Source organism: Lepus europaeus, chromosome 10, assembly GCF_033115175.1.
Source record: "Lepus europaeus isolate LE1 chromosome 10, mLepTim1.pri, whole genome shotgun sequence".
NCBI lineage: Eukaryota > Metazoa > Chordata > Mammalia > Lagomorpha > Leporidae > Lepus > Lepus europaeus.
In genome coordinates, this window is record NC_084836.1 from 2,546,337 (window position 1) to 2,572,311 (window position 25,975).

Here is a 25,975-nt window from a genome sequence, read left to right on the forward strand (position 1 = left end):
TGTACAGCCGCCGTGTGTGGAGCAGTGTTCCCAGGCTGTGTGCTCGTACAGCCGCCGTGTGTGGAGCAGTGTTCCCAGGCTGTGTGCTCGTACAGCCGCCGTGTGTGGAGCAGTGTTCCCAGGCTGTGTGCTGTACAGCCGCCGTGTGTGGAGCAGTGTTCCCAGGCTGTGTGCTCATACAGCCGCCGTGTGTGGAGCAGTGTTCCCAGGCTGTGTGCTCGTACAGCCGCCGTGTACGGAGCAGTGTTCCCAGGCTGTGCGCTTGTACAGCCACCGTGTATGGAGCAGAGTGTTCCCAGGCTGTGTGCTCGTATAGCCGCCGTGTGTGGAGCAGTGTTCCCAGGCTGTGTGCTGTACAGCCGCCATGTATGGAGCAGTGTTCCCAGGCTGTGCGCTCGTACCGCCGCCGTGTACGGAGCAGTGTTCCCAGGCTGTGTGCTTGTACAGCCGCCGTGTGTGGAGCAGTGCTCCCAGGCTGTGTGCTCGTACCGCCGCCGTGTACGGTGCAGTGTTCCCAGGCTGTGCGCTCGTACAGCCGCCGTGTGTGGAGCAGTGTTCCCAGGCTGTGTGCTCGTACAGCCGCCGTGTGTGGAGCAGTGTTCCCAGGCTGTGCGCTGTACAGCCGCCGTGTACGGAGCAGTGTTCCCAGGCTGTGTGCTCATACAGCCGCCGTGTGTGGAGCAGTGTTCCCAGGCTGTGTGCTCGTACAGCCGCCGTGTATGGAGCAGTGTGTTCCCAGGCTGTGTGCTCGTACAGCCGCCGTGTGTGGAGCAGTGTTCCCAGGCTGTGTGCTCGTACAGCCGCCGTGTGTGGAGCAGTGTTCCCAGGCTGTGTGCTCGTACAGCCGCCGTGTGTGGAGCAGTGTTCCCAGGCTGTGCGCTGTACAGCCGCCGTGTGTGGAGCAGTGTTCCCAGGCTGTGTGCTCGTACAGCCGCCGTGTGTGGAGCAGTGTTCCCAGGCTGTGCGCTCGTACAGCCGCCGTGTGTGGAGCAGTGTTCCCAGGCTGTGTGCTTGTACTCAAGATTTCTTTATTGGAAAGGCTATTAGGGAGGGAGTTTCCATCTGCTAGTTCACTCCCCAAATGTCTGCAACGGCTGGAGCTAGGCCAGGCTGAAGCCAGGAGCCTGCAGCTCCATCCAAGTCTCCCATGTGGATGCAGGGACCCAAGCACGTGGGCCGTCCTCCGCGGCTTTCCCAGGCCATTAGCAGGGAGCTGGATCGGAAGTGCAGCAGCCGGGACTCGGCTCTGAGCTCATGGGACGCTGGCACTGCAGATGGCGGCTTAGCCCAGTGCACCCGACGCCCGCCCCCGTCTCAGATCTCCAGGGATCTTCACTGGTCGGTGCTCATGGAGGTTGGGCATTTGGGGCCAAAGCAGCCTTGTCGTCACCTACCAGCACCCATGGGGTGGGCCATGACCACCTCTCTCCCCCTCACCCGCTCTCCCTGGGATGCTTGTGGGTGAGAAGCATCATGGGGAATGGTTGCAGCCGTGACCGTGAGCTTGTTTAGTCACACGTCCCTGACACACGGAGCACCTGGGGCCTCCTGGTGGCTGTGGGAGGCCCGGCTGGCAGCGCTCCCACTGCCTTGACCCCGGCGCTGTCCTGTGTGTGGGTTTCTGGGAGACCTGGCCAGGTGTGTGCAGGTGAGGGTCGGCAGGTGGGGGCACCTGAGTTAGGCAGGCTCTCGTTTTGGGGGTTCCCGGGAGGCGGCCCCGTGCTGCTCTTCTCCGACTGTGTCTTGGACACATTGTTTTCCTGCCGAGTCTCTTCCTTGCCTGTAACAGGATCCCTTGCTTCTCCCTCGCGGGTGTCAGGCGGATGTAGCACAAAGCTGACCCTTGCACGTGGCCTCTGGCAAAGCCAGTGGGGCCATGTGCGAGCCACATGGCCAGCAGTAAGGAGACCAGGGCTGGACTCGGGGTTGGCCGGGCCCTGGTGTGAGGACATGGCCGGGGTCACGTTCACAGCTCTGAGCAGAATGGGCGGGGCCCCTGTGAGGTCCGAGAGAAGTGGTCCTGGAGCCCGGCGGGGTGGGGTCCGGGGCTGCAGTGCTCTCAGAGCTGGGACCGTGTGCAGGGGTCTTGGGGCTTCAAGATGAAGGCTGGGGGCTGGAACAGACCCTGGAGGGGGGGCTGTGTGACTTGCATGGTGAGTGGGACACTGGGGTGCCCAGGGTGGGGTGGGGGGACAAGCAGACTTCAGTGGGAGACGCCACTCACTGACAGACCCAGACAGAGGGGTGACATTTGTCACCCACGTTTGTGTTCTGTGCATGCGCTGGGCTTCCGAGGGGGCATCCTGGGAGTGGGTGCCAGGGGAGCGCTGGGGGAGACGCCCAGGAGGGAGGGGCCCTGGGGGGGCCAGTGTGGGGCTTGTTCCCCCTGAAACTCAGTGGGCGTTAGGTGTGGCCTGAAGAGGGAGGAGCTCAGTCCCCTTCTCACTGGTGGCCGCCGGGCGCGGGTGCAGGAGGAGCAGTTCCTGTCGGGGCCCCAGGGGTGTTTACACGGAGAAGCGTGGTGTGAGGAACTTGTGGGCTGTGCTGGGGCTCCCAGGCCTGCTCAGGGACACGCCACACCCGGCGAGGCCCGCCCTTCCCCTGTGCCACCGCGTGTGTCCCGGGACTGGCCTTACGTTTGCGTTTGTGTTTTTGCTTAAATCAGGGGTTGCTAAGTAGGCATGGTCACTCCTAATATGATTGCTCTTGACTAGGGGGGCATGGAGCTGCCCCCGGGAGACTGCCGACCCTGGCCATGTCGGGGAGCTGCCGGTGCTGGGCGGTAGGGGCCAGGGCTGCTGCTCAACCTCCCAGGGTCCAGGATGAGCTGGGGCATCAGCGGTCAGTGGTGCTGGGGTGAGAATCCTGGTCTAGGCAGAGTGTCCTGGGGTGTGGGCACCCCACCCCACCATGAGAAGAAGAGCATCTGTCACCAAGGTTGGCTTAGATAAGGTTGGCAGGTTTATTGATAGAAGAAGGGCACCCCCAGAGCTTCAGCCCAGTGCATTCACCAGCCATGCCAGGGTCAGAGCCGGCCACGACGCTGCCCTCTGTGGACAGATGCCACCAGCCACGCTGGGTCAGAGCCGGCCATGACACTGCCCTCTGTGGACAGACACCACCAGCCACGCTGGGTCAGAGCCGGCCATGACACTGCCCTCTGTGGACAGACACCACCAGCCACGCCGGGGTCAGAGCTGGCCATGCACTGCCCTCTGTGGACAGACGCCACCAGCCATGCCGGGGTCAGAGCCAGCCACGACGCTGCCCTCTGTGGACAGACACCACCAGCCACGCTGGGTCAGAGCCGGCCACGACACTGCCCTCTGTGGACAGGCACCACCAGCCACGCCGGGGTCAGAGCCGGCCACGACGCTGCCCTCTGTGGACAGGCACCACCAGCCACGCCGGGGTCAGAGCCAGCCACGACGCTGCCCTCTGTGGACAGACACCACCAGCCACGCTGGGGTCAGAGCTGGCCATGACACTGCCCTCTGTGGACAGACACCACCAGCCACGCCGGGGTCAGAGCTGGCCATGACACTGCCCTCTGTGGACAGACGCCACCAGCCATGCTGGGGTCAGAGCCAGCCACGACGCTGCCCTCTGTGGACAGACACCACCAGCCACGCTGGGGTCAGAGCCGGCCACGACGCTGCCCTCTGTGGACAGGTACCACCAGTCACGCCGGGGTCAGAGCCGGCCACGACGCTGCCCTCTGTGGACAGGCACCACCAGTCACGCCAGCGTCAGAGCTGGCCATGCACTGCCCTCTGTGGACAGGCACCACCAGCCATGCCAGGGTCAGAGCCGGCCATGACACTGCCCTCTGTGGACAGACGCCACCAGCCACGCCGGGGTCAGAGCTGGCCACGACGCTGCCCTCTGTGGATAGGCACCACCAGCCACGCCAGGGTCAGAGCCAGCCATGCGCTGCTCTCTGTGGGCGTGCTCGGGGAGTGCCAGAGTAGAGCCAGGGCGGCACAGACTGTTTGGAACGTTGGCTCTGCCTTGGGACTTTCCTGGATCCCCCCCTACCCAGCAGGTGCTCCCTGGGTCCCGTCCCAGGGGTGTGGCTGGCATCTCTGGCGTGGAGGCAGCCTCCCCTAGGGCAGCTCACCTTGTCCCTGCACTTGCTGCTCTGATGCTCGGGGCCACATGGCACAGAACGCAGAGCTCAGAGAGACGACAGTGCCCCAGGCTCCCGCCTTCGCCCTCAGCCCTGCGGGGTGTTCTCCCTGTGTTTCCTGTCCGGGCCTCTGCCTGCGTGCGTCCAGCTGACTGGTGGAGGGCAGGGTTCTTTGGCCTTGGCGCCCCCTCCCCGTGGTCCCCATGACCTCATAGGAGACAACCTGGGCTCTTTGCGGGCTCCAGTCAGTGGCCCCCTGGGCTCTTTGCGGGCTCCAGTCAGTGGCCCCCTGGGCTCTTTGCGGGCTGCCTGTCAGTGGCCCCTGTACTCCCTGCCGTAGATTCTGTTTTCCTGGATTCCTGGTCTGGTTCTAGGTCTCCCACTGAGGACTAAGGTTTTGGGACTGAAGGGGGCTTCGTGCCTGGTGCGCAGTTGTGGCTTGAGTTGTGGGAGTGAGCGCCTTCACAGTGAAGGGTTCTGCTCCTTGGGGTAATGAGGGGCTGGAGAGGGGGAGGCAGAGTCTTTATGGTGGGACAGGAAGTGCTGCTTAGGGAACACCTGTCGCGTGCTTGAACCATTAGTTTAGCTTTCTTTTCTCTCTCTCTCTCTCTTTTTTTTTTTTTTGAAAGGCAGAGTTATGGGGGGAGGGGTTGAAAGAGAGAGAGCGCTCTTCCCTCTGCTGGCTCACTCCCCAGGTGGCCACAACTGCTGGGGCTGGGCCAGGCAGAAACCAGGAGCCAGGAGCTGCATCCTGGTCTCCCATGTGGGTACAGGGGCTCAGCCTTTGGTCCATCCTCCACTGCTTTCCCAGGCGCATCAGCAGGGAGCTGGATGGGAAGTAGACAGCTCAGTTCCCTTTCTGAAGTCCCCGCCAGCTTGGGGCGACAGTGAGACCCAGGCTCCGCCCCTGCCTGCCGCGAGCCTGCGTGTCCGTCGGACTGCTCGTCAGCCCTGTGTGTTGAGTCCCTAGCTGAGTCAGCGAGGACGGCGTCTGTCCTGGGCGTCCCCCGGCGGGCGCAGTCACAGGGTTTCCAGTGCTGGGGCTGGGGAAGGCGAGGCCAGCATCTCAGGCAGTGACGATGGTGCTAAGAGCCATGCCCAGCAGCTGGTGGCGGAGGTGGGAGGTGTCAGGATGCCCAGGGTCAGTGCCCACCTGCAGGCAGGGAGGATGTGGGCAGGGCTGCAGCCTGGAGCTGTGGGTCTGGGCTTCTCTGGGTGGGGTGGGGCAGGGAACAAGAACTGGGTGGAAATTGCATTTTGGAGACACAGTGACGAGATGGGGAGCCCAGGAGGGAGTCCCCTCTGTCTGACACCTGTGTGCACGAGCGGGCTCTGTACAGACAGCTTTGTGGACCACCTGCCCTGGGCAGCTGGACTTCCTGCTCCTCCACGGAGGACCTTGACCACCCTGCAGGCATCGGAAGCCCAGTGCAGGCACGGCCTCCCCAGGCTCTGTGACTCGGTCCCATGGGCAGCGACTTTAGACGGTGCACGGTGGCCACAGGCGTACGGCGGTGCGGTGCTTGTTTTCATGTAGCCATTGCAGAAAGAGTGCCTTAGTGACGTTTGGCCGTCACCCTCAGAGGCTGGTTACAGTGTTCCGGTATGCAGACACAGAAGGCCCTGCCGGCAGCTTTCGGAGCTCGGCCGTTCCCAGGGGTCCTCCCGGGCTCCAGGCACAGCCTGTCATTCCCATGGCTGCCGGGGCAACCGGGGCTGAACCTGCCTCCTCCTGGGTTCCTGCCTTAGAGGATGCCGGGCGCTGTGGTCCCCTGTGCTCCTCTTGGGTTGGGTCTTTCTAGAAACTTCCCCCATCCCCGCTGTGGTTGGCCCTGACTCTGATGCGCACCCCCGTCGTGCTCCTGGCTGTCCTGTCGTGGACACGTCTCCCCAGGTGTAGCACCTGTAGCCGGCCTGCCTGGGGGGAGGGGACATTGCACCTGCCTCTGTTGGGAAAAACGCCATCATCTGGAACCCGGGGAGAACGCCGGCCAAGGGCCCCCTTGCGTGGTTCTTGGTGTCTGTGGGGACGTTAGGCAGGGTGGCCCCTGCTCCTGGTGGGTGTGTTTTTCCGTGAGGGTTCTGACGAGCTGCCCTGAGGCTGCGGTATCTTCACAGATGCCTGCTGCGTGCCCGTGTCGGAGATCATCACCGTGGAGGAGGCCGAGGTGCGCGGGAAGCACCACCCCAGCGGCCGCTGGCAGAAGATGGAGAAGCCGCACGCCTTCACAGGTGGCGGGGCCCCGCCTTCCCCAGGGCTCCGTCTCCGCGGAATCTTTTCCCAGGACCCCCCTCTCAGTTAACCTTGTGGTTGCAGCCACCTCTGTTTTTCCCGTGGCGCAGAGGTCTGAGCTCACGGAGGAGCCGGGGGTGGCGGGGGCGGCGGCAGGCACCATGCTCACGGCCCGTTGTCTCTGCAGTTCACTGCGTGAAGAGGGCGCGACAGCACCGCTGGAAGTGGGCACAGGTGACGTTCTGGAGCGCCGACGAGCAGCTGTGCCACCTGTGGCTGCAGACCCTCAGGGAGCTCCTGGAGAAGCTGAGTACGTGTGGGCAGCGGGGGTGCCCGTGACGAGGTGGTGAGGCTTGTGCGGCTGCTGCCGTGGGGACAGCATGGGCTCAGGCCTGTAATCCTGGCATCGGGCCGCGGGGATGAGGCAGCACCTGAACCGTCCCGGCCTCGGGCTCCTCTCCCGGAGGCGGGGTGTGTGTGTGTGTGTGTGTGCCTGGGACACCTGCGATGGTGAAGGTGCTGCGGCAGGTGCACCGAGGGCCACGGCTCTCATGTCCGCGGGCGGTTGCTGTGTGCTGAGTGGATGGCAGGTGCCGTTCATTCCACATCTCCCACGTTTCGCTGGTGCTGGGTTGGCGGCTCAGCACGGCTGAGGGAGGGAGATAGTGCATATGTGTTGGGTGACTTTGGTGTCGGAGTTACTTTGGCATCTGAGTGGAACAAGTGAGTGGCGATGTATCCGGAGAAAAACGTCCTCGCTTGGAAAGGCCCTTCTGCGTTCCGCTGGGGCTGGAGGACCTGGCTCCCGGCTCTTGGTTTTCCCTGTGGAGCTGGCTTTGGCTGCCTGCTGCCTTGGCAAGCCAGTCCTGCCGTGCCCGCTGCCCGGACCGCAGAGCGCCCACCCTCCCTCTGTCCCAGCAGCAGTCTGCTCAGAGAGCAGCCTCGCTTTCTCCTGCTCCCACTCTGGGTTCTCCCCATCCGCCTGCACCTGTCGGGGTGGTCATTGTGAGCCCTCCAGGTGTGGGGCCGGGGCCGCTGGTTCTGAGGGTGCAGGTGTGTTTCTGTGTGATTCATAGAAAAACTTGCAGTGTTGTGCACGTGACATCATCTACTGAAAACAGCAGGTGTTATTTCTGCTCCGCTGGGTTGTCTGAGGTTTCAGTGAAATGGAGGAGGCACAGGGCAGTGACTTCTCACAACGAACTCCACCAAGCTGCAGGCCCTGGTCATTGCTCCCCGAAGAGCAGCGGCCATCTGACCTCTAAGCAGGCCGCTTTGGACTCTGGTGCGTGTGGCTTTGCCCAGCATGGGGCCCAGCACCATGTTGGTGACGTCCGTCCGTGGCATCGTGTGTGGCTGGCTGTAGGTTGCTCATGGTTGGCTGCACGGTGTGTGGTTCCTGCCGATGGCCAGCGGGTGAGTGGCCTCCTGGTGTGCCGATGGCGAGTGATGGCTGCTGCAGGCGCTCTGATGCATGTCCTGGACACATCTCCATTTCTGTCAGAATCTGGGGGCTGTGGAGTGTGCCTGTGTCCAAAGCCAGTGGCCAGTGCCAGACTGTTTGTTGAGGGCAGTGCCAGCTGATGCTGCAGCCACGTTCTGGGCACACGGCAGACCCAGGCCCCTCACTGCAGCCACCGCGGGTGTGAAGGTTGTTCTGCGTGACAAGGTTGTTCTCTGTCCGTCTGTCCTCACGCTCCGTCCGTGCATCCATTTCGCTGCCGTTCTCTGAGTGTGCAGAAGCGCGAGAGGCTGCCTCGCAGAGTTTACCCCTGAGGGGACCTGGCAGCCCCGAGTGAGTCTGTGTCGGCCAGCAGGTGTGCAAAGCCTCGCCCGCTCTGCCCACCTGTTGCTTTTTACCTTTCCTGGACTAGAAACTCCTGATCACTGTTCTTCCAGATCCAGAGACCCCTTTTGGCAGATGGGACCACGCAGCATTCTAACCCTCGGAGCGGAGTTTAATTTGTGGATCTGGGTTTGTGGGACGTGACTGACGCGTGGTCGTTCTTGCTTTGCAGCGTCCAGGCCGAAGCATTTGCTGGTTTTCATCAATCCGTTCGGGGGAAAAGGACAAGGCAAGCGGATCTACGAGAGGAAGGTGGCGCCATTGTTCACGCTGGCCGCCATCAGCACCGAGGTCATCGGTAAGGTGCACGTTCCCTGGGCTTCTCGGTCACGTTCGCAGGGGTCAGCTTGAGGGTGGTCCAGGTGCTCTCGCTGGACAAGACTGTGTTACAGAGTTTTTAACCTGTACTGGCGTGGGAAGGATGCAGAATCCAGAGTGTCGTCCTTCCTAACCAGGCCTTCGCACAGAAGCACACGGTGACGCTGAGGAGCTAAACCGGCCCGGGCGTTTGGTGCAGCAGCTGGGGCGCAGGGTGCCCGGGTTTGAGGCCTGCCTCTGCTGCTGAGCCCAGCTTCCTGCCGGTGCACCTGGGAGGCAGCTCGGTGACCCCGCCACCCACGTGGGGGTCCTGGGTGGAGGTCCTGGCCCGTTCCTGGCTGTCATGGACATTTGGAGAGCGAGCCAGCAGATGACAAATCTTTGTCTTTATCTGGCTCTCTCTGCCTTTCAAATAAAATGAACAATAAACTTTAAAAAAAATGGAAGGGCAAATATGGGCAGAGAAGAGATGCGAGGGGTCGAGTCTTGGAGATGACCTCGCTGTGAAGGGGCTCGTTAGGACCCACTCTGCAGCAGGACGGGGAGGGCGGTGCTGGCCAGGGCCTGTGCAGCCGTCACACGGCCTCGTGGCGCTGCGGGCGGGGAGCGCGGACACTGAGGTGCCTGCCGACCGAGCGCTGTTTCCCACGTCTGGGAGCACAGGCAGGTGCCCATGCCGCCTTCTGGGACCACAGACTCTGGGACGAGCTAAGTGCCCTGGACGGGAGCCAGAGCTCACAGCCGGGAGGCCTGGGGCATCGCCTCGCTCTGAAATGTCCGTGCGAAGGACTTTGAATTATGAATGACTGAATGGGAAAGCAGGGTGCTGGCTGTGTGCAGAGCAGTCAGTGGGAATGCTTGGACATGGAGGACTCTGGACTGACGGCGCCAGCCTACGTTCTGGCCTATAAAAAAAAATTAACGATTTTTATTTTTTTAACTTGAGAGGGAGAGGCAGAGACAGAGAGATCGATCTCTTATTGGCTGGTTCATTCCCAAAATGCCTGTAACACCCAGGGCTGCACCAGGCCAAGCCAGGAGCTGGGAACTGGGTCTGGGTCTCCCGTGTGAGTGGGCAGGCCCCTGAGCACTTGAGCCATCACCACTGCCCCCCGGGGTGTGCCACCAGCAGGACTGGAGGCGGGCCTGGAACCCAGGCACTCAGATACGGGGTGCAGGCTCCAACTGGTGGCTCAGCTGCTAGGCCACCCACCTGCCTTGGAATGTTCTAAAATTTGGGGAGTAATTCCTAGAGTAAGGGAAGACCATAAGATAGACGCTGGAGTGGCTTTCAGAGGCACCAGTGTTTGCTGGCACTCACACGCCAGGAGGTGGCGTCTCCCGCCTGGGTGCCCCCACGGAAGAGGAAAGCAGGTGCGGCCCCAGAAGGGACTTCCCACAGGAAATCCTGCTCCAGAGCCTCCAGGGCCCTGGTTTCTGGGTCATCTGTGTAGGGATTTGCAGGTGCGAATGAGCGTGTGCTGTGCTCCTGTTTCCCACAGTCACCGAGCGTGCCAATCAAGCCCAGGAGGCTTTGTACGAGATGAACCTGGACAAGTATGACGGGTGAGTCTGCTGTCTTGCACCTGGGTCGAGAATGGCACATTCCAGTGGAATGCCATTCGTGTCCCTCGCGGTCCTTGAGTTTCCGCTGGCCAGACGGTGACCCAGGGACATTGACCGAGCACCCTCCTCCGTTGGAGCAGGGCAGATGTTGCACTGTGCACTTCACTGAAGCTGCCTTGAAACCACAGCCCTGCTGGGGCGGGCAGCCCCGGGGCAGGGCGCAGGGCGTGGGGGGCATGGTGGGTAGAGCCTGGGCCCCGTGAAGAAGTGTGTAGCAGAGACCCTCACCCCCCAAGACTGCCCCGGTACCCACACAGCTGGACACGCTGACCGCCTCACTCAGATGCCAGGCACCCCTCGCCCTGCTCGCCTGTGGCTGAGCCCCCCGACCCCGCCTGCCTCCTCCATGCCGGGCTCCAGTTGCCACCAGCCACGAGGTGTCCTGTGAACCCGAGACCTGTCCTCTGCCTCCTCTCCGTGACAGCGGGGGACGCAGCTGTTTCCGTGCGGTGTGCACTCTGGGGCACCCCGTTGGCAGACAGCGCACCCTACAGCCCACCCTGCCCTGAGCGGCCTGTGCTCCCCTCCCGCAGCGTCGTGTGTGTGGGCGGGGACGGCATGTTCAGCGAGGTGCTGCACGGCCTCATCGGCAGGACGCAGAGGAGCGCCGGCGTCGACCAGAACCACCCCCGAGCCGCGCTGGCGCCCATCGCCCTCCGCATTGGCATCATCCCCGCCGGTACGCCCCTCCCCCGCTGTAGCAGCACTTACCCTCCCGTTAGTGAGCCCCAGGGCCGCTCTGGGGGAGCCCTGACCGGCCCTGGGGGAGCCCTGGGCCGCTCTGGGGGAGCCGTCCTCGGTCCCTTCCTCCGTTCCCAGAGATGGTGTCTGTGAGGGAATTTGAGCCCCGCCCTGCCCTGGGCTCTGCAGACCCCTCCCCCAGAGGCCTGCCTGTTGGGAGGAGGGGGCGGGCCCTGGAGCCCAGTCCTGGGTCAGGAAGTGCCTGGTGCAGGCTGGTGGCTTGTCAGGGTGGGTTTCTGGAAGAAGTGACTTCAGCTGACGAGCAGGAGCTGGGATTGTGGGGCAGAAGGAGCAGCAGGTCGGGGGTCAGGGGTGGTGGTGAGGGGTCGCAGAGGGACAGGCAGGCGCAGAAGCCGGGGCTGGGTCCTGCTGACCGTGGGAGCTGGGCTCCTCCCGCACGCGCTGGTTTGGCGTCTCTCCAGGAAGCACCAAGTACTTTGAGAACCCAGTGTTAAGTCGAAGAGCATGAGGCCTGGGCGTTGCTGGTGCGCGGCTCGGAGGTCCCCTTGGCAAGGGGGAGGCACCTTCCTTCCTCCCCTGCCCGCCTGCCCAGGGGTCTGCACCTGACCAGCAGCGAGCGGCTGGCGCCAGCTGTAGTAGCTCCAGGCCACCTCATGGAAGCTGCTCTCTTGACTGCGCTGTGGCGCGAGTGCTACATTACCCCTACTCGTGATTAAAGACAGGAGGCCCTGGGGGTCAGGGGGGACCCGGAGGTGCAGCCCAGAGCCCACTGTGCCCTCGTCAGGGGGACCCAGAGGTGCAGCCCAGAGCCCACTGTGCCCTCGTCAGGGGGACCCGGAGGTGCAGCCCAGAGCCCACTGTGCCTTGTCAAGCTGCGCTGTTCCGCCCTGTGCTGCCCCAGCTTCTGCGCCCTGCCCTGTCTCCCACAGGCGGTGCTGCTGGGAGCATCACTCGGGTCACCCTGTGCACCTGCCCTGGGGACCACCAGTCAGTGACGGACCTCATGAGCTGCGCTGCAAGGCCTCTGTGGGGCTCCGTACAGAGCCTCATTTTTAGGGGGCTGGCGTGACGTAACAACTTGGGGGGTCTCAGCACAAGCAAGGAGGTGACCAGGAGCAAGATCTTTTTTTTTTTTTTTTTTAAAGATTTATTTATTTATTTGAAAGTCAGGGCCGGCACTGCAGCTCACTAGGCTAATCCTCCACCTGTGGCGCCGGCACCCCGGGTTCTAGTCCCAGTCGGGTGCCGGATTCTGTCCGGGTTGCTCCTCTTCCAGGCCAGCTCTCTGCTATGGCCCGGGAGTGCAGTGCAGGATGGCCCAGGTCCTTGGGCCCTGCACCCGCATGGGAGACCAAGAGAAGCACATGGCTCCTGGCTTCGAATCGGCCGTAGTGGCCATTGGGGGTAAACCAACGGAAAAGGAAGACCTTTCTGTCTGTCTGTCTCTCTCTCTCTCACTATCCACTTTGCCTGTCCAAAAAATAAATAAATAAATAAATAAAAATAAAAAAGAAAGAGTTACACAGAGAAAAGAGAGGCAGAGAAAGAGGTCTTTATCTGCTGGTTCACTCCCCAATTGGCCGCAATGGCAGGCGCTGCACCAATCCAAAGCCAGGAGCCAGGAGCTTCTTCTGGGTCTCCCACGCGGGTGCAGGGGCCCAAGGACTTGGGCCATCCTCCACTGCTTTCCCAGGCCACAGCCTAGAGCTGGATCAGAAGTGGAGCAGCTGGGACTTGAGCCGGCGCCCATATGGAATGCCGGCACTGCAGGCGGCGGCTCTACTCGCTACGTCACAGCGCTGGCCCCAGGAGCAAGGTTTTAATGACACACCCAGGGGCACTGTCTGTTCCGGGTCCCTGTGAGGCCCTCAGCGGGAGCTCTGAACCGTGGCTGCCGGGGAACCTCGGTGCCCGAGCCCCGAGGGAAGCAGTGGCTCTTGGTCGTTAGGACCAGCACCCAGCACCCCTGTGGCGGGGTCCCCACCGACGCCGCTCCTCCGTCGTGGGTCTCCCGTGGTTGCTGACCTCTCAGAGAAGGCAAGGGCGATGGGAGGGGTCCCAGGCACCAGGTGACGCCTGTCGGCTCCGCTCGCAGCGGGGAGGCCCCACCCTGGCACAGGTGCCCTTGGTGGTGGTGGGTGTGAGCGGCTGACGGCGGCTGTGTGAGGTGCACAGGCTGTGCCGGTCTTGCTGGCTGGTATGGGTACGCACAGGCCTCTGTCTGCCGACAGCTCCTGTGCCTGGGGAACGAGTGGATCCCCCACTGCCCCTTCACGTCTGCCCCCCGTTACTCTGCTGTGGCTTCCACACTTGCTGAACACAGGGCATCTGCAGGGTGGCCCTCGGGGGCTGATGCTATGGTTTCCTTGGGGTTCCCTGATGTGGGGTCTCTGGGCCTACCGAGCCCTCCCATGCAGGCCTCGACGTGGGTTCTCTGGGCCTACGAGCTCTCCCACACAGGCCTCGTCCGTGTGGCCCCCACGGGCAGCGAGTCTGCGTTCCCTCCTCTTGGGTCTGGTGGGCAGAGCACCTGCTCGCTCTGTCTCTGTGTCCCTCTGTTTACCCCGAGACTGCCACGCCTCCACAGATTTGCTGCTGTCTGCCGTTCGTGCTCCGGTGACCCTGTTTCGGCGCCTTGTCTTTTCTGGGGGGGGGGGGGACGGGGTGTGGTCGGGTTGGCGGCCACACTGTGCAGCCTTGTTCAGGTTTGTCAGCCCTTTGTCTCTTCACTGTGTGTGCAGCGTGTCGTGCTCCGGGTTGGATGTCTCCGTGTCTGATCCATTTCTTTTTTTTTTTTTTAATTTTTTTTTTTGATAGGCAGAGTTAGAAAGAGAGAGAGAGAGAGAGACAGAGTTATAGATAGTGAGAGGCAGAGAAAGGTCTTCCCTCCATTGGTTCACCCCCCAAATGGCCGCTACAGCCGGTGCACTGTGCCAATCCGAAGCCAGGAGCCAGGTGCTTCTCCTGGTCTCTCATGGGGTGCAGGGCCCAAGGACCTAGGCCATCCTCCACTGCCCTCCCGGGCCACAGCAGAGAGCTGGACTGGAAGAGGAGCAACCGGGACAGAATCTGGTGCCCCGACCGGGACTAGAACCTGGGGTGTCGGCGCCGCAGGCAGAGGATTAGCCTAGTGAGCCGCGGCGCCAGCTCTGATCCATTTTTCCTTCACGGCTCTGACTGCCTTTTAGCAACATTCGCCCGTGGCCAGGCCGGCGCCTGTGATGCTCAGCTGTTAGAGCTTGGAAAGTGCACTGCACACATGGGGGGGGGGGGGGCGTTTGTGCGCAGGGGAAGATGGCGGACCCCCTCCTCCGCCCGGGTATGGGTGTCGCACGTGGCTGGTGGCGGGAGGGAGCCACCAGGCGAGGCGCAGGTGCCCTGAGAGCTGGCGGACGGGGTTGCTGTGGTGACAGACAGCCTGGTGTTCCCCGAGTCTGGGGGGAGTGGTCTCTGCTAGGGCCCTCTATCAGGCCTTGCCCTGAGTACATCCTCACCTCTGAACTCTGGCTCCCGCCGCGTGAGCGAGGCATAGTCTCTGGTGTGAGGACACTTGCTGCTCCGCTCGCCTGCTGCTCTCGGGAGGACGGGGCGTCCTCGGGCCCGGTGCTCAGGAGAGGACAGAGTGTCCTCGGGGCCCGGTGCTCGGGGAGGACAGAGTGTCCTCTGGCTCGGTGCTCGCGGAGGACGGGGCGTCCTCGGGCCTGGTGCTCAGGGGAGGACAGAGTGTCCTCGGGCTCGGTGCTCGGGGAGGACAGAGCGTCCTCGGGGCCGGTGCTTGGGGGAGGACAGAGCGTCCTCGGGGCCGGTGCTCGGGGGAGGACAGAGCGTCCTCGGGGCCGGTGCTCGGGGGAGGACAGAGCGTCCTCGGGGCCCGGTGCTCGGGGAGGATGGGGCGTCCTCGGGGCACAGTGCTCGGGGGGGACAGAGTGTCCTCGGGCTCGGTGCTCGGGGAGGACGGGGCGTCCTCGGGCCTGGTGCTCAGGGGAGGACAGAGTGTCCTCGGGCTCGGTGCTCAGGGAGGATGGGGCGTCCTCGGGGCCAGTGCTCAGGGGAGGACAGAGTGTCCTCTGGCTTGGTGCTCAGGGAGGACAGAGCGTCCTCGGGGCCTGGTGCTCGGGGAGGACAGAGCGTCCTCGGGGCCCGGTGCTCAGGGAGGACGGGCTCAGGGCCCGGTGCTCGGGGAGGACGGGGCGTCCTCGGGGCCTGGTGCTCAGGGAGGACAGAGCGTCCTTGGGGCCCGGTGCTCAGGGAGGACGGGCTCAGGGCCCGGTGCTCGGGGAGGACGGGGCGTCCTCGGGGCCCGGTGCTCGGGGAGGACGGGGTGTCCTTGGGGCCTGGTGCTCAGGGAGGACGGGGTGTCCTTGGGGCCTGGTGCTCGGGGAGGACAGAGTGTCCTCGGGGCCTGGTGCTCAGGGGAGGATGGGGTGTCCTCGGGGCCCGGTGCTCAGGGTTGCCAGATCCCGCCTGTTCTCAAGACTGCGAAAGTCCCAGGGCTTGAGGTTGATGCCTGAGCTGCAGCAGCGCTTGAGAGGGCTGGGAGGGGCTGGGAGGGCCTGGGAAGGGTGATGCGGGCTGCAGGAGGGGCAGGGGCGACGCCACCCCGCCCGGCTCTTGGGGACACTGTGTCTGGCCAGCGCCACGGCCAGCTCTGTGCCTGTAGACCCACGGGCATCTGAAAGATGACAGTGCCGTCCGAAGGCCAGAGAATGGGATGAGAGGAACTTGGGAGCGGCTGCTGTACATTCGGGGACAGCCTGGGCCTCGGGCAGCAGCGAGGGGGCCCTGGGTTTCTGGGAGAGTGGGGCCTGTGGCGTGCAGGTAAAATGCCCACTCTGTGCCTCACTCTGCCGTCCACAAAGACCTGAACCTGGTGGAAATCACAGGTTCGTGCTGCAGCTCTGCCCAGCGTCCGCGTCGTCCTCAGCCAGGAGGCCCTGGCCCTGCCTCCTGCACCTGCGCCCCATGGCGGACATCTAGCTCCTTCCCACGGGGTGAACTCGGGCTGTGTTGGTCCGAGCCCCGACCCCTGTGCTCCCAGTCCTCCCGAGCCACAGTGCCACAGGGCCGCGGGACAGCTGGTGACACCAGCCGCTGGTCAGGGCCCTCCCGGCTGCAGCTGTGCACCCCATGGCTGTGAGCGGCCCCTAAGGCAAGGCTGGGAGCAGTGGCTTCCTCCAGCACTGAGCGCCGGCTCGGGTTCCTCTGTGATGCTTTGTACTTCCCATGGCATCTGTGTGAGAGCCGCGAGGTCCCAGTCAGCTCCTCCTGTGTGGCCTGGGCTGCAGGGACACGGGGCGGGAGGAGGGGAGACTCCCGCTGCATTGTCCTCACTTGGGGGCATGGCTGGGTCTCTGCTGCCAGAGTTGCGGAGTGTATGGGTCACGGCCAACCGGCAGCAGAGGACGTGGGCCTGGAGGTGGGTTTGTTCCGTGGGCTGCGGTCAGTGGGCCGCGGTCAGTGGGCTCTGGACACGGTGAGGAGCTCTGGGGGTGAGCAGGGCTCTGTGGGGGTGTGGGCGTGGCTCAGGCAGTGAGTCTGCTCTCAGAATTGCTGATCCCTGTTGCCTGGGAGCCCTTGTTATAAAGATGGGGCCACGGTGACACCACGTGGCCTTCCGGGGACACGCTGATGGCACTCTAGGAGCTGGTCACTCCCGGAATCTTAAGTGTTCATTGAAAAAGTGTTTGCTTTCAGGGCTGGCACTGAGGGTTAAGCCACCCTCTGCAGTGCCAGTATCCCATGTGGGCATCGGTTCGAGTCCCAGCTGCTCCACTTCCAATCCAGCTCCCTGCTAATGCTCCTGGGAAAGCAATGGAAGTTGGCCCAAGTCTTTGGGCCCCTGCACCCATGTGGGAGACCTGGAGGAAGCTCCTGGCTCCTGGCTTTGGCCTGGCCCAGCTCCAGCCATTGCGGCCATCTGGGGAGTGAACCAGGAGATAGAAGACCTCTCTCTGTCTCTTTCTGTAACTCTACCTCTCAAAAAAATAAAATCTTTACCAACAAAAAGTTTACTTTTGGGCCCGTTTTGAAAGGGGGAGTCACCCAGCCCTTGAGTTGAGGTGAACAAAAAAGACAGTGTTAAGAATGTGCAGGTGTGCGCTCTGTTTCCAACCATCAGAGGCCAGAGGTCGGCTGCATTCAGTGGCCGAGAGCCTGGCGCAGAGGCCGCGGCTGGAGCGAGCACCCGTGATTGGGCGGACGTGTGTGTCTGGAGCCATGGACGCCGAGAGGCCCTCAGCGCTCGCCTGTGCCTGGCACCCCGTGTTCTGTTCTGGGGCTTCAGTTGGCTGCTCCCCATGCGTGGTTCTGTGTCCATGGCGGTGTTGTCCGGTGTAGACGCCGTCAGCTGGTCTATTCCGGGGCCCCTGGGCCAGGATGGGCTGTACTCAGCGCCCCTGTTAGGTGTTCGGCTGGTTCAGAACAAGCGCCTTGCGGTGTGCTCAGTCCTTGTGACCCACGGGAGACCCGGCTGCCGGCGCTCACTGCCGGAGGCCACGCTGTGGTTGCCCCGACTTGACCAACAAGGAAGCAGAGGCTGGGGGCTCCGAGTCCTGTGGCGGCCGGGGTGGCAGCCGGGGTGGCGGCTGGGGATCCGAGTGAGTGTGGTCAGCCCGCATCTCCTTGGAATGCAGCTCAGCTGCTGAACGCGGGTCCTCATGGGAAAGGGCTGCCGTTTCTCCCGTGGCCTCTGCGGTGGCCTCGCCTTGGGCACTCTCCCCGCAGGCTGCTCTGTGTGCATTCCCATGGCTGCCGTTTCTCCCGTGGCCTCCGCGGTGGCCTCGCCTTGGGCACTCTCCCCGCAGGCTGCTCTGTGTGCATTCCCATGGCTGCCGTTTCTCCTGTGGCCTCCGCGGTGGCCTCGCCTTGGGCACTCTCCCCGCAGGCTGCTCTGTGTGCATTCCCATGGCTGCTGTTTCTCCTGTGGCCTCCGCGGTGGCCTCGCCTTGGGCACTCTCCCCGCAGGCTGCTCTGTGTGCATTCCCGTGGCTGTCGTGCTCTGGGCCACAAGGTGCACCTGCCATGAAGAGTGTGGCTGGAGCTGCCCACGCTTCTCAGTGGCCCCACCCCAAGGTGGGCTTCCGGAACAGCCTCTGACGCCAGCGGGCTTGCCGAGAGCAGCCCTGGAAGGGGCCGCGTGGTGCTGTCTGCAGGCCAGTCCCTGTGCTCCTCCGTGTTCCCTCCGGGGCCTGGGAGAGGAGGAGAAGTGGGTTTCCCACTCGTGGCTGTGCCTGTCCCAGCGCTTGGTCCCACAGTGATGTGAAACCTTGTGTCCGCAGGGTCCACAGACTGTGTGTGTTACTCGACAGTGGGCACCAATGATGCCGAGACGTCAGCTTTGCACATCGTGGTGGGTAAGTCCCCACTCAGCGAGGCGGCCCTTCGAGGCCCCGAGCCCACCGCCCCTCTCTGTCGCACCTGGAACAGCAGTGTGGGCAGCGCCCGTGACCGGCCAGGCCCCAGGCCTGCCTGGCCTGGTCCACGTCCCTGGGCCCTGGCCGGCTGCCTTCCCCTGCCCTGGAAGAGCCGAGGCCCTGGCTCCGAGCTCCCACCCTGGGAAGTCATCTTCACTCAGCTCGGCTCAGCTCCTCCGGCTTCTTGGCACGGTCTTGAGGGAGGACGTGGCCCGTGGTGGGGACAGGGTCCCCTGGTGGGTGCCGTCCTCTGTGGGGAGTCTTCCTGTCTGCCACGCTCTGCTCACATCACCTTGACTTTGCGGCTCCCCCTCCCCTGGGCGCCCAGCAGTGCTGGGGCCACCCGCCATGGCCTCTGCTCTCTCTGACATGCCTGCCAGGCCAAGGGCGCTGACCCCCGTGGGCGAGGGCCACCCGTTCCCGGCCCGGCCTTGTTTGTGGTGTGGCTGCTGTCCTGAAGTCACACAGTTTGACGTCGGAACGGCCACCCCTTGGTGCTTTGTGTTTGCACCCCTCCACCCCCACCCCGTGCCTTTGCTCCTCTCCCAGCCCCCCACCCCCACCCCGTGACGCCGCCGCAGCCTCACGGGCGCACTCTGGCGCCACCTGCTGGTGCCAGGCCTGTTTTAGTCCAGTTGTGTGGTTTGAGTGGAAGGGCCGGGCCCGGGGCCAAGGTCTGCCCAGCGCTGTTTCCCGCGGGTAGGCGAGGCTTTGACTCCGTGTCTGCTGTTCCCGCAGGGGACTCGCTGCCCATGGACGTGTCCTCGGTCCACCACAACAGCACGCTGCTGCGGTACTGGGTGTCCCTGCTGGGCTACGGCTTTTACGGGGACATCATCGAGGACAGCGAGAGGAAGCGGTGGATGGGTCTCATCAGATACGACGTCGCAGGTAACGCGGCTCTGTGCTCACACGCTGCAGCCCAGGCGCGCCCTCCCCGCGTGCCGAGGGCTGGACTCGAGCCTGCTCTGTGGCGGGACAGTCCCAGGCAAGCGGGCTGGACGCTGCCGACGGACAGGCACAGCACACTCCAGGCTGTTGGTCATCTGATCTATCGGGACAGAGCCAGCTGCCTCAGCTGCAAGTTTTAGCCGGAAACCAGTCTCCGCGTATCAGCCCGAGCGACAGGACCCTCAGCCCCAGGTGTCCGTGCGAGGGCCCGGCCCCAGCGAGGCCTCCCGTCACCGTGCTGAGGTCGGCGGGGGCTTGCTCTGGATGGGGGGCACGGACCAGTGACCCCAACAGGCAGGACCCTGCGTCCGCGAGCCGGGGCTGCTGTGGCTGTGGGGTGGCCGCGGGGTTCACTCTCCGCAGCTGAGAAAACCAGCGCCGGGCGGCCCTCGCACTCGCCCCGTCTGAGCTCGCCTCGTTCTGGGTCAGCACACAGCTTGTGTGGACACCTACACCCTGTGCGTGGGGGCGGGGTGGCTTGTGGGAACCCAAACCTGGGGACCCCCCAGAGTTCCTGAGGCAGAGGTGTGGGTGGGCCTGGAGGAGCACGCGTGTAGGACTCCCGGGTGCAGGTGGCGCCCCCGAGGCAGGCCAGCTCCCCTTTCCCTCGACCCCAGAGCTGGGATGGAGAGACCGGTGCCAGCTCGAGAGGACGGTGAGGATGGCGCCCACACGGCGCAGGGTGCGCTGCGGTTCCGTCCCGCCAGCCTCCGAGGGCGGAGGGGGACCCTGCAGAGGCCTGGGGCTCGACGTTGTTGTCGGATGGATTCCTCTGCTGTGTCATCTCAGGAATTGTGTTTATGTGGCCTCTGCTTTTATGGTTGGCTTTCGAGTAGATCTATTGATGAGAATAAATCCAAATCCTGAAACGTTAACACTTTTCTCGTAAGAGAGCGGAATGGTAACTTGGGAAGCTCCACGTAGCTCTGAGATCCGCTTACATTAAAAACTGCAGTGTGATGTGGAAATTAAAACAGGAAACACCGAAGTCCGCTGGTGCCCAAACCTGGAGTAGGAGCAGGGGCCGAGGGGGCCGGGACAGCCGTGACCCCAGCAAACCTTTGCTGCCGTTCCCTGGCTTCCCCCATAGCACCGGTGGGCTGCGCTCGGCAAGACCCCGGGGAGCTGCCCTGCTCCTTCACGTTCTCCTCTGTCCCCTGTGGGTCACCAGCACAGAGCTCGGGTCTCTCCCCTGCACCGCCTCCCAGACCCCAAGTGCGCTGTTGCTGGGGACAGGGCGGCGACGGTCAGGAAGGAGCCGTACACGGGGTGCTGCTGAGTGCGAGGCACACGGAGCAGCCTGGGCCCGTCTAGGGGCACGCAGAACCCGGGACGTGGGACGTGGGAGGGCGCCTCCGGGTGAAGCAGCCAGCCCTCCCCACTCCCTGATCCGCTTGGTGACTGTCCCGGTCCAGCAGGCCAGCTCTGTGCAGGGGACACCGGCAGCACCCGGGCCGCCCAGCACAGTGGGCCTGAGGGACTGGTGGGGCCACGCCCTGGGGCGGGAGGGGCCGGCACTGGCACCGTGAGCAGAGATCCTGCCCCACCCCCGCCCCGTGCTCCCTAGGGTGGGTTGGCACCACGTCAGTGGTGGTTTCAAAACCGAGCAGTGACCGTGGCTGTTTCTCGGGCTGCGCCCTGTCCCCAGGCGTGAAGACCTTTCTGTCGCACCACTGCTACGAGGGGACCGTGTCCTTCCTCCCAGCGCAGCACACGGTGGGGTCTCCGCGGGACGGGAAGCCCTGCCGGGCAGGGTAAGCCATTCCCGGGGGGCGGGGCTGTTGGGGGTTCACTCCTGGAAGCAAGGCGAGTGCAGAAGTCGCCACACAGGCGGAGGCAGGGATGGCAGCGGCCTGCGTGAGCCGCCTCCGTCCAGCCCCCGGCCATGCCAGACCGTGCCAGACCGTGCCAGACCGCGCCACACGGCTGCTCCTTGTGGGGTCTGCTCTGCCCTCTGGGGCCTGGTGGGTGCAAGGAGGAAAGGCCAGGCAGCCACTTCATCAACCGCGGCGCGGGGGGCCACCGCCCGGAAACGGCCCGGTGCAGCTGGACTCCGGGGTCCATGTTCTTGGCGGGAGGTGGATGTGGGGCCCTTGTCCCACCCTGGCAGAGAGCGTGCCCACTCTTGCCGCACGCTGCAAGGCGGAAGCTCTTCCTGGGTCAGGAGAGCCCAGGAGGGGACAGAAGGTGGCCCCGTGGGGGAGGGGAGTCAGTAGCAGCCAAGACACCCAGGACCCTGCCCTCGAGGCTGCTGTCGACCTGGCCAGGGCGCTCTGTGCAGGTGGGGGCATTGACAAGGACCACATCCTATAGCTGGGGCCTCCCCCTCCCCAGTACGTACAACAGTATCAGAGCAGTCTAAGAATCACAAGTAAATCCTAGCCTCCACTGCCCTGGGCTGTGTGGCCACGCTGCTGACAGTGGGGACGGGACAGTGGGGACGGGACAGTGGGGACAGTGACAGTAGAGACGGGGGACAGTGGAGAGGGGACAGTGGGGACAGTGACAGAGATGGGGGACAGTGGAGAGGGGACAGTGGGGACGGGACAGTGGGGACAGTGACAGAGACGGGGGACAGTGGGGACAGTGACAGTAGAGACGGGGGACAGTGGAGAGGGGACAGTAGGGACAGTGACAGAGACGGGGGACAGTGGAGAGGGGACAGTGGGGACAGTGACAGAGACGGGGGACAGTGGGGACAGTGACAGTGGAGAGGGGACAGTGGGGACAGTGACAGAGAGGGGGACAGTGGAGATGGGGACAGTGACAGTGGAGGTGGCAGCAGTCAGCGGCTCACTCGCCTCATCCTTTCCTTTAAAACTGGGCAGGCTCCGTAAGTGAGGAGGCCGTGACGTCCGAGCGGTGGAGCAGGTGCTGCCCTGTTGGACAGCGTGAGGATCTCAGTCCCTGGGCCCAAAGCCGCACTGCAGCTGCCGGCTGAGTTCCGACTTGTTCATTCACTCGTTACTGACAAGGACGGACAGCCATCACGTCGTTTGTTATCTGAAAGTGAATGAGCGTCACCTGGGCACCTGTGGCTGGAACTGGTGCCCGAGCCGTGTGTCCCAGCGGTGCCATGGCCGTCTCCAGGGCGACACGTGGCTCGGGCTCTGACGCGCTCGTGTGTTTGGGGGGACGTGGTGATTCTGTGAGGGCTAGAGTAGACCTCACTTGGAGGATGCAGCTTAGCATACCAAAGCAGCACTTCCGGTTGAGCCTTCGGAATAGACATTTTATTATGCGGAAAGAGGACTTTCCTGTGTGCCAGGCTCGTGCGCCACACGGTTAACCGAGCGGCGGTCGTGCTCCTCTCCCAGGTGCTTCGTGTGCAGGCAGAGCAAGCAGCAGCTGGAGGAAGAGCAGAAGGCGGCACTGTACGGCCTGGGAGACGCCGGTAATGCCACGCGGCCGTGGGGCCTGCCCCCTCCCTCTCTCCTCGTTCTGCCTCGCGTCCCGCGTCCACTTTCTCTCTGCTCCGGGCAGCACGCGTCTGTGCCACTGCCCAGGCGTTGGCGGTGCGGCCCACCCTCCTGCTCTGGGACGCAGGGTCGGCGGAGAGGCCCCTCCGGCCTCCCCTCTCTGCACGGCGGCCGCGGCCCCGTGTGCCATGTGCCGACGAGCGCCAAGGCTGCTTGCCCACAAAACCTCATTTCTGGATACTGACATCTCAGAAAATTTTTAGCAGAAGTTCTTGTGATTTCTTTCAACTGTTTAAGAATGTGAAGGCCGCCTGTAGCCCTGAGCCCTCACACAGACAGACGGCAGAAGTGGCTCGCGGACTCCGCGCGTCATGCGCCGGGGCAGCACACACGAGCCCGCCCTGGGCAGCGGCCCTCCGTCGGGAGCCCTCAGGTCGTAACCTTGGGCCTGCTTCTCTCTCCTCAGAGGAGGTGGAGGAGTGGCAGGTGGTCTGCGGGAAGTTCCTGGCCATCAACGCCACCAACATGTCCTGTGCCTGTCCCCGGAGCCCCCGGGGCCTCTCCCCGGCTGCCCACCTGGGAGACGGGTCCTGTGACCTCATCCTCATCCGGAAATGCTCCAGGTTCAACTTCCTGCGGTTCCTGGTCAGGCACAGGAACCAGGATGACCAGGTGGGTAGGGCGCGGCCGTCCCCAGCTCGGGGCCCCTGGACCCCACAGTGCAGTCAGGATGGAGCTGTCCGCTCTGCTGCTCGTCAGTTACTCCGTGCCGCTTCACTAAAGGACCTACGTCTCTGACCACACACACGCAGGGGTGCCCCCTTTCCATCGGCCAAAAATGTCAAATGGAGAATTCCAGAAATACAGTCGGGTACAATGAGATGGAGAGACCGACGCAGACGGCGCCTGTTCCCGGCGTCACTGTCACATCACAGCCCCTGCAGGCTCCTGCTGTGCCCGGCTGATAAACTTGGCCCCGAGTGGTGTGCATGGGAAGAGCCCAGCACAGCCAAGGCGCTCCTGAAGCGCGCCCCTTGGGTACCGGGGATGCCTGTCACCACCCTCCTGTGAAACAGAACAAGGCGAGACAGAAGGTGACTTGCAGGTCACCTTGATGAAATGGACGCTCAGAACCCCGGCGTCCTTGTAGGTCCCAGGGAGAGACAGACCAAGTCCAGTAGCACGGGGGACGGGGGCTATTTTTTTTTTTATATAAAGTTTTTGTTTTTTATTTAAGAGAGTTTCTATCTGCTTAAATGGCTGCAACAGCCAGGGCTGGGCCAGGCCAAAGCTAGGAGCCTAGAGTTTCTTCTGGGTCTCCCACATGGGTGCAGGGGCCCAAGCACTTGGACCATCTTCTACTGCTTTCCCAGGCCACAGCAGAGAACTGGATTGGAAGTGGAGCAGCCGGGCCTCAAACCAGCGCCCATATGAGATGCTGGTACTGCAGGTGGCGGCTTTACCTGCTACACCACAGCACCAGCAAGCTGAAATTTGTGATCACAGTTTAATTTTTTTTTTTTTTTTTTTTTTTTTTTGACAGGCAGAGTGGACAGTGAGAGAGAGAGAGAGACAGAGAGAAAGGTCTTCCTTTGCCGTTGGTTCACCCTCTAATGGCCGCCGCGGTAGCGCGCTGCGGCCGGCGCACCGCGCTGTTCCGATGGCAGGAGCCAGGTGCTTATCCTGGTCTCCCATGGGGTGCAGAGCCCAAACACTTGGGCCATCCTCCACTGCACTCCCTGGCCACAGCAGAGAGCTGGCCTGGAAGAGGGGCAACCAGGACAGGATCGGTGCCCCGACCGGGACTAGAACCCGGTGTGCCGGCGCCGCAAGGCGGAGGATTAGCCTGTTGAGCCACGGCGCCGGCCGATCACAGTTTAATTTTAATGAAGCTTTGCTCTTTGCTTCTCAAATAAATGATTAGAGAGCAAGCTCCCTCCCAGGGGCCGGTGCTGTGGCGTAGCAGGTAAAGCCGCTGCCTGCAGCGCCTGCGTCCCATATGGGCGCCTGTTCAAGTCCTGACTGCTCCACTTCTGATCCAGCTCCCTGCTGTGGCCTGGGAAAGCAGTGCAGGATGCCCCAGTGCTCAGGCCCTGCACCGACACGGGAGACCTGGAGGAAGCTCTGGCTTTGGACTGGCCCAGCTCTCAGCGTTGCGGGCATTTGGGGAGAGAACCAGCGGATGGGCGGTCTCTCCCTCTACCTCTGCCTTTCAAATAAATAAATACATCTTTAAAAAAGGGTGAGCAAGGCCAGCGCCGTGGCTCACTAGGCTAATCCTCCGCCTGTAACGCCGGTACCCCGGGTTCTAGTCCCGGTCGGGGTGCTGGTTCTGTCCCGGTTGCCCCTCTTCCAGGCCAGCTCTCTGCTATGGCCCAGGAAGGCAGTGGAGGATGGCCCAAGTGCTTGGGCCCTGCACCTGCATGGGAGACCAGGAGAAGCACCTGGCTCCTGGCTTCGGATTGGCACGGAAAAAAAAAAAGCGAGCAAGCAAGCACCCGTGCATTGGTTCATTCTAGAGATGCCTGTGGTAGTGAGGGCTGGGTCAGAAACCAGGAATTCCACGCAGGTGTCACACGTGGGGAGCCTTCATCTGCAGCCCCTCAGGGAGCTCATTAGTAAGAAGCTGGGGCTGGGGGCGGAGCTGGGGCCAGGTAACTGCTAAGTGCCTGCCCCGAACGTTTGGGGTTTTTAACCTGTATCATACTTAGAGTGTAGTCCAGTGTTAATTTTTGTGGCTTTTAAAAAAGTGCTTGACTTAAAAAGATGGAAAGCCATACCAGTCACTAATTTACAACCAGAATTCCGTGGAAAGTGCTCGGCCCCCTGGCTGGGCTGTGGTTTCCGGAAGTGGCGGAAGTGATGTGATGAGCACCTGGCGGGGGCACCCTCCCCATGCCTCCACGGGGAACCGAGTTCCACCCTCTCCCCTGCAGTTCGACTTCACCTTCGTTGAAGTTTACCGGGTGAAGCGATTCCACTTCACGTCGAAGCACGCCGAGGGCGAGGATGGCGACCTGCAGGAGCGAGCCAAGCAGCGGTTCGGGCCGCTGTGCAGCGACAGCCCCGCCTGCTGCCGCTCGGCCGCCAAGAGCTCCTGGAACTGCGACGGGGAGCTCCTGCACAGCCCCGCCATCGAGGTCAGGTGAGCGTCCCCCGGCCCGAGGCCCCGGGCTCGAAGCCCCTCGGTCCCGGTGCTGCTCAGCCACCGGCACCGGGCTCTGCCCTGGCAGTCCTCCTCCTCCTAAGGATCTCAAAACCAAACCGATGGAACCTCTTGGGTTAGGAGTGCGTGTCCCTCACTCGGCACCTGCTGCCCCTCCCCCCCTGGCCCCTTGC

The 25,975-nt window shown here is 63.3% G+C and overlaps 1 protein-coding gene across 1 annotated transcript in view; it reads left to right on the forward strand.

The window, feature by feature from the left end:
* CERK (ceramide kinase) overlaps positions 1-25,975 on the forward strand; it is a 45,668-nt gene that overhangs the window by 18,131 nt on the left and 1,562 nt on the right. The window contains exons 2-12 of the mRNA XM_062202660.1: positions 6,248-6,361; positions 6,550-6,672; positions 8,381-8,506; positions 10,029-10,092; positions 10,686-10,831; positions 18,132-18,206; positions 19,005-19,157; positions 20,866-20,971; positions 22,535-22,611; positions 23,103-23,308; positions 25,573-25,781. Coding sequence (XP_062058644.1) covers positions 6,248-6,361; positions 6,550-6,672; positions 8,381-8,506; positions 10,029-10,092; positions 10,686-10,831; positions 18,132-18,206; positions 19,005-19,157; positions 20,866-20,971; positions 22,535-22,611; positions 23,103-23,308; positions 25,573-25,781 — 1,399 coding nt within the window. The remainder of the gene's footprint in view (positions 1-6,247; positions 6,362-6,549; positions 6,673-8,380; positions 8,507-10,028; positions 10,093-10,685; positions 10,832-18,131; positions 18,207-19,004; positions 19,158-20,865; positions 20,972-22,534; positions 22,612-23,102; positions 23,309-25,572; positions 25,782-25,975) is intronic.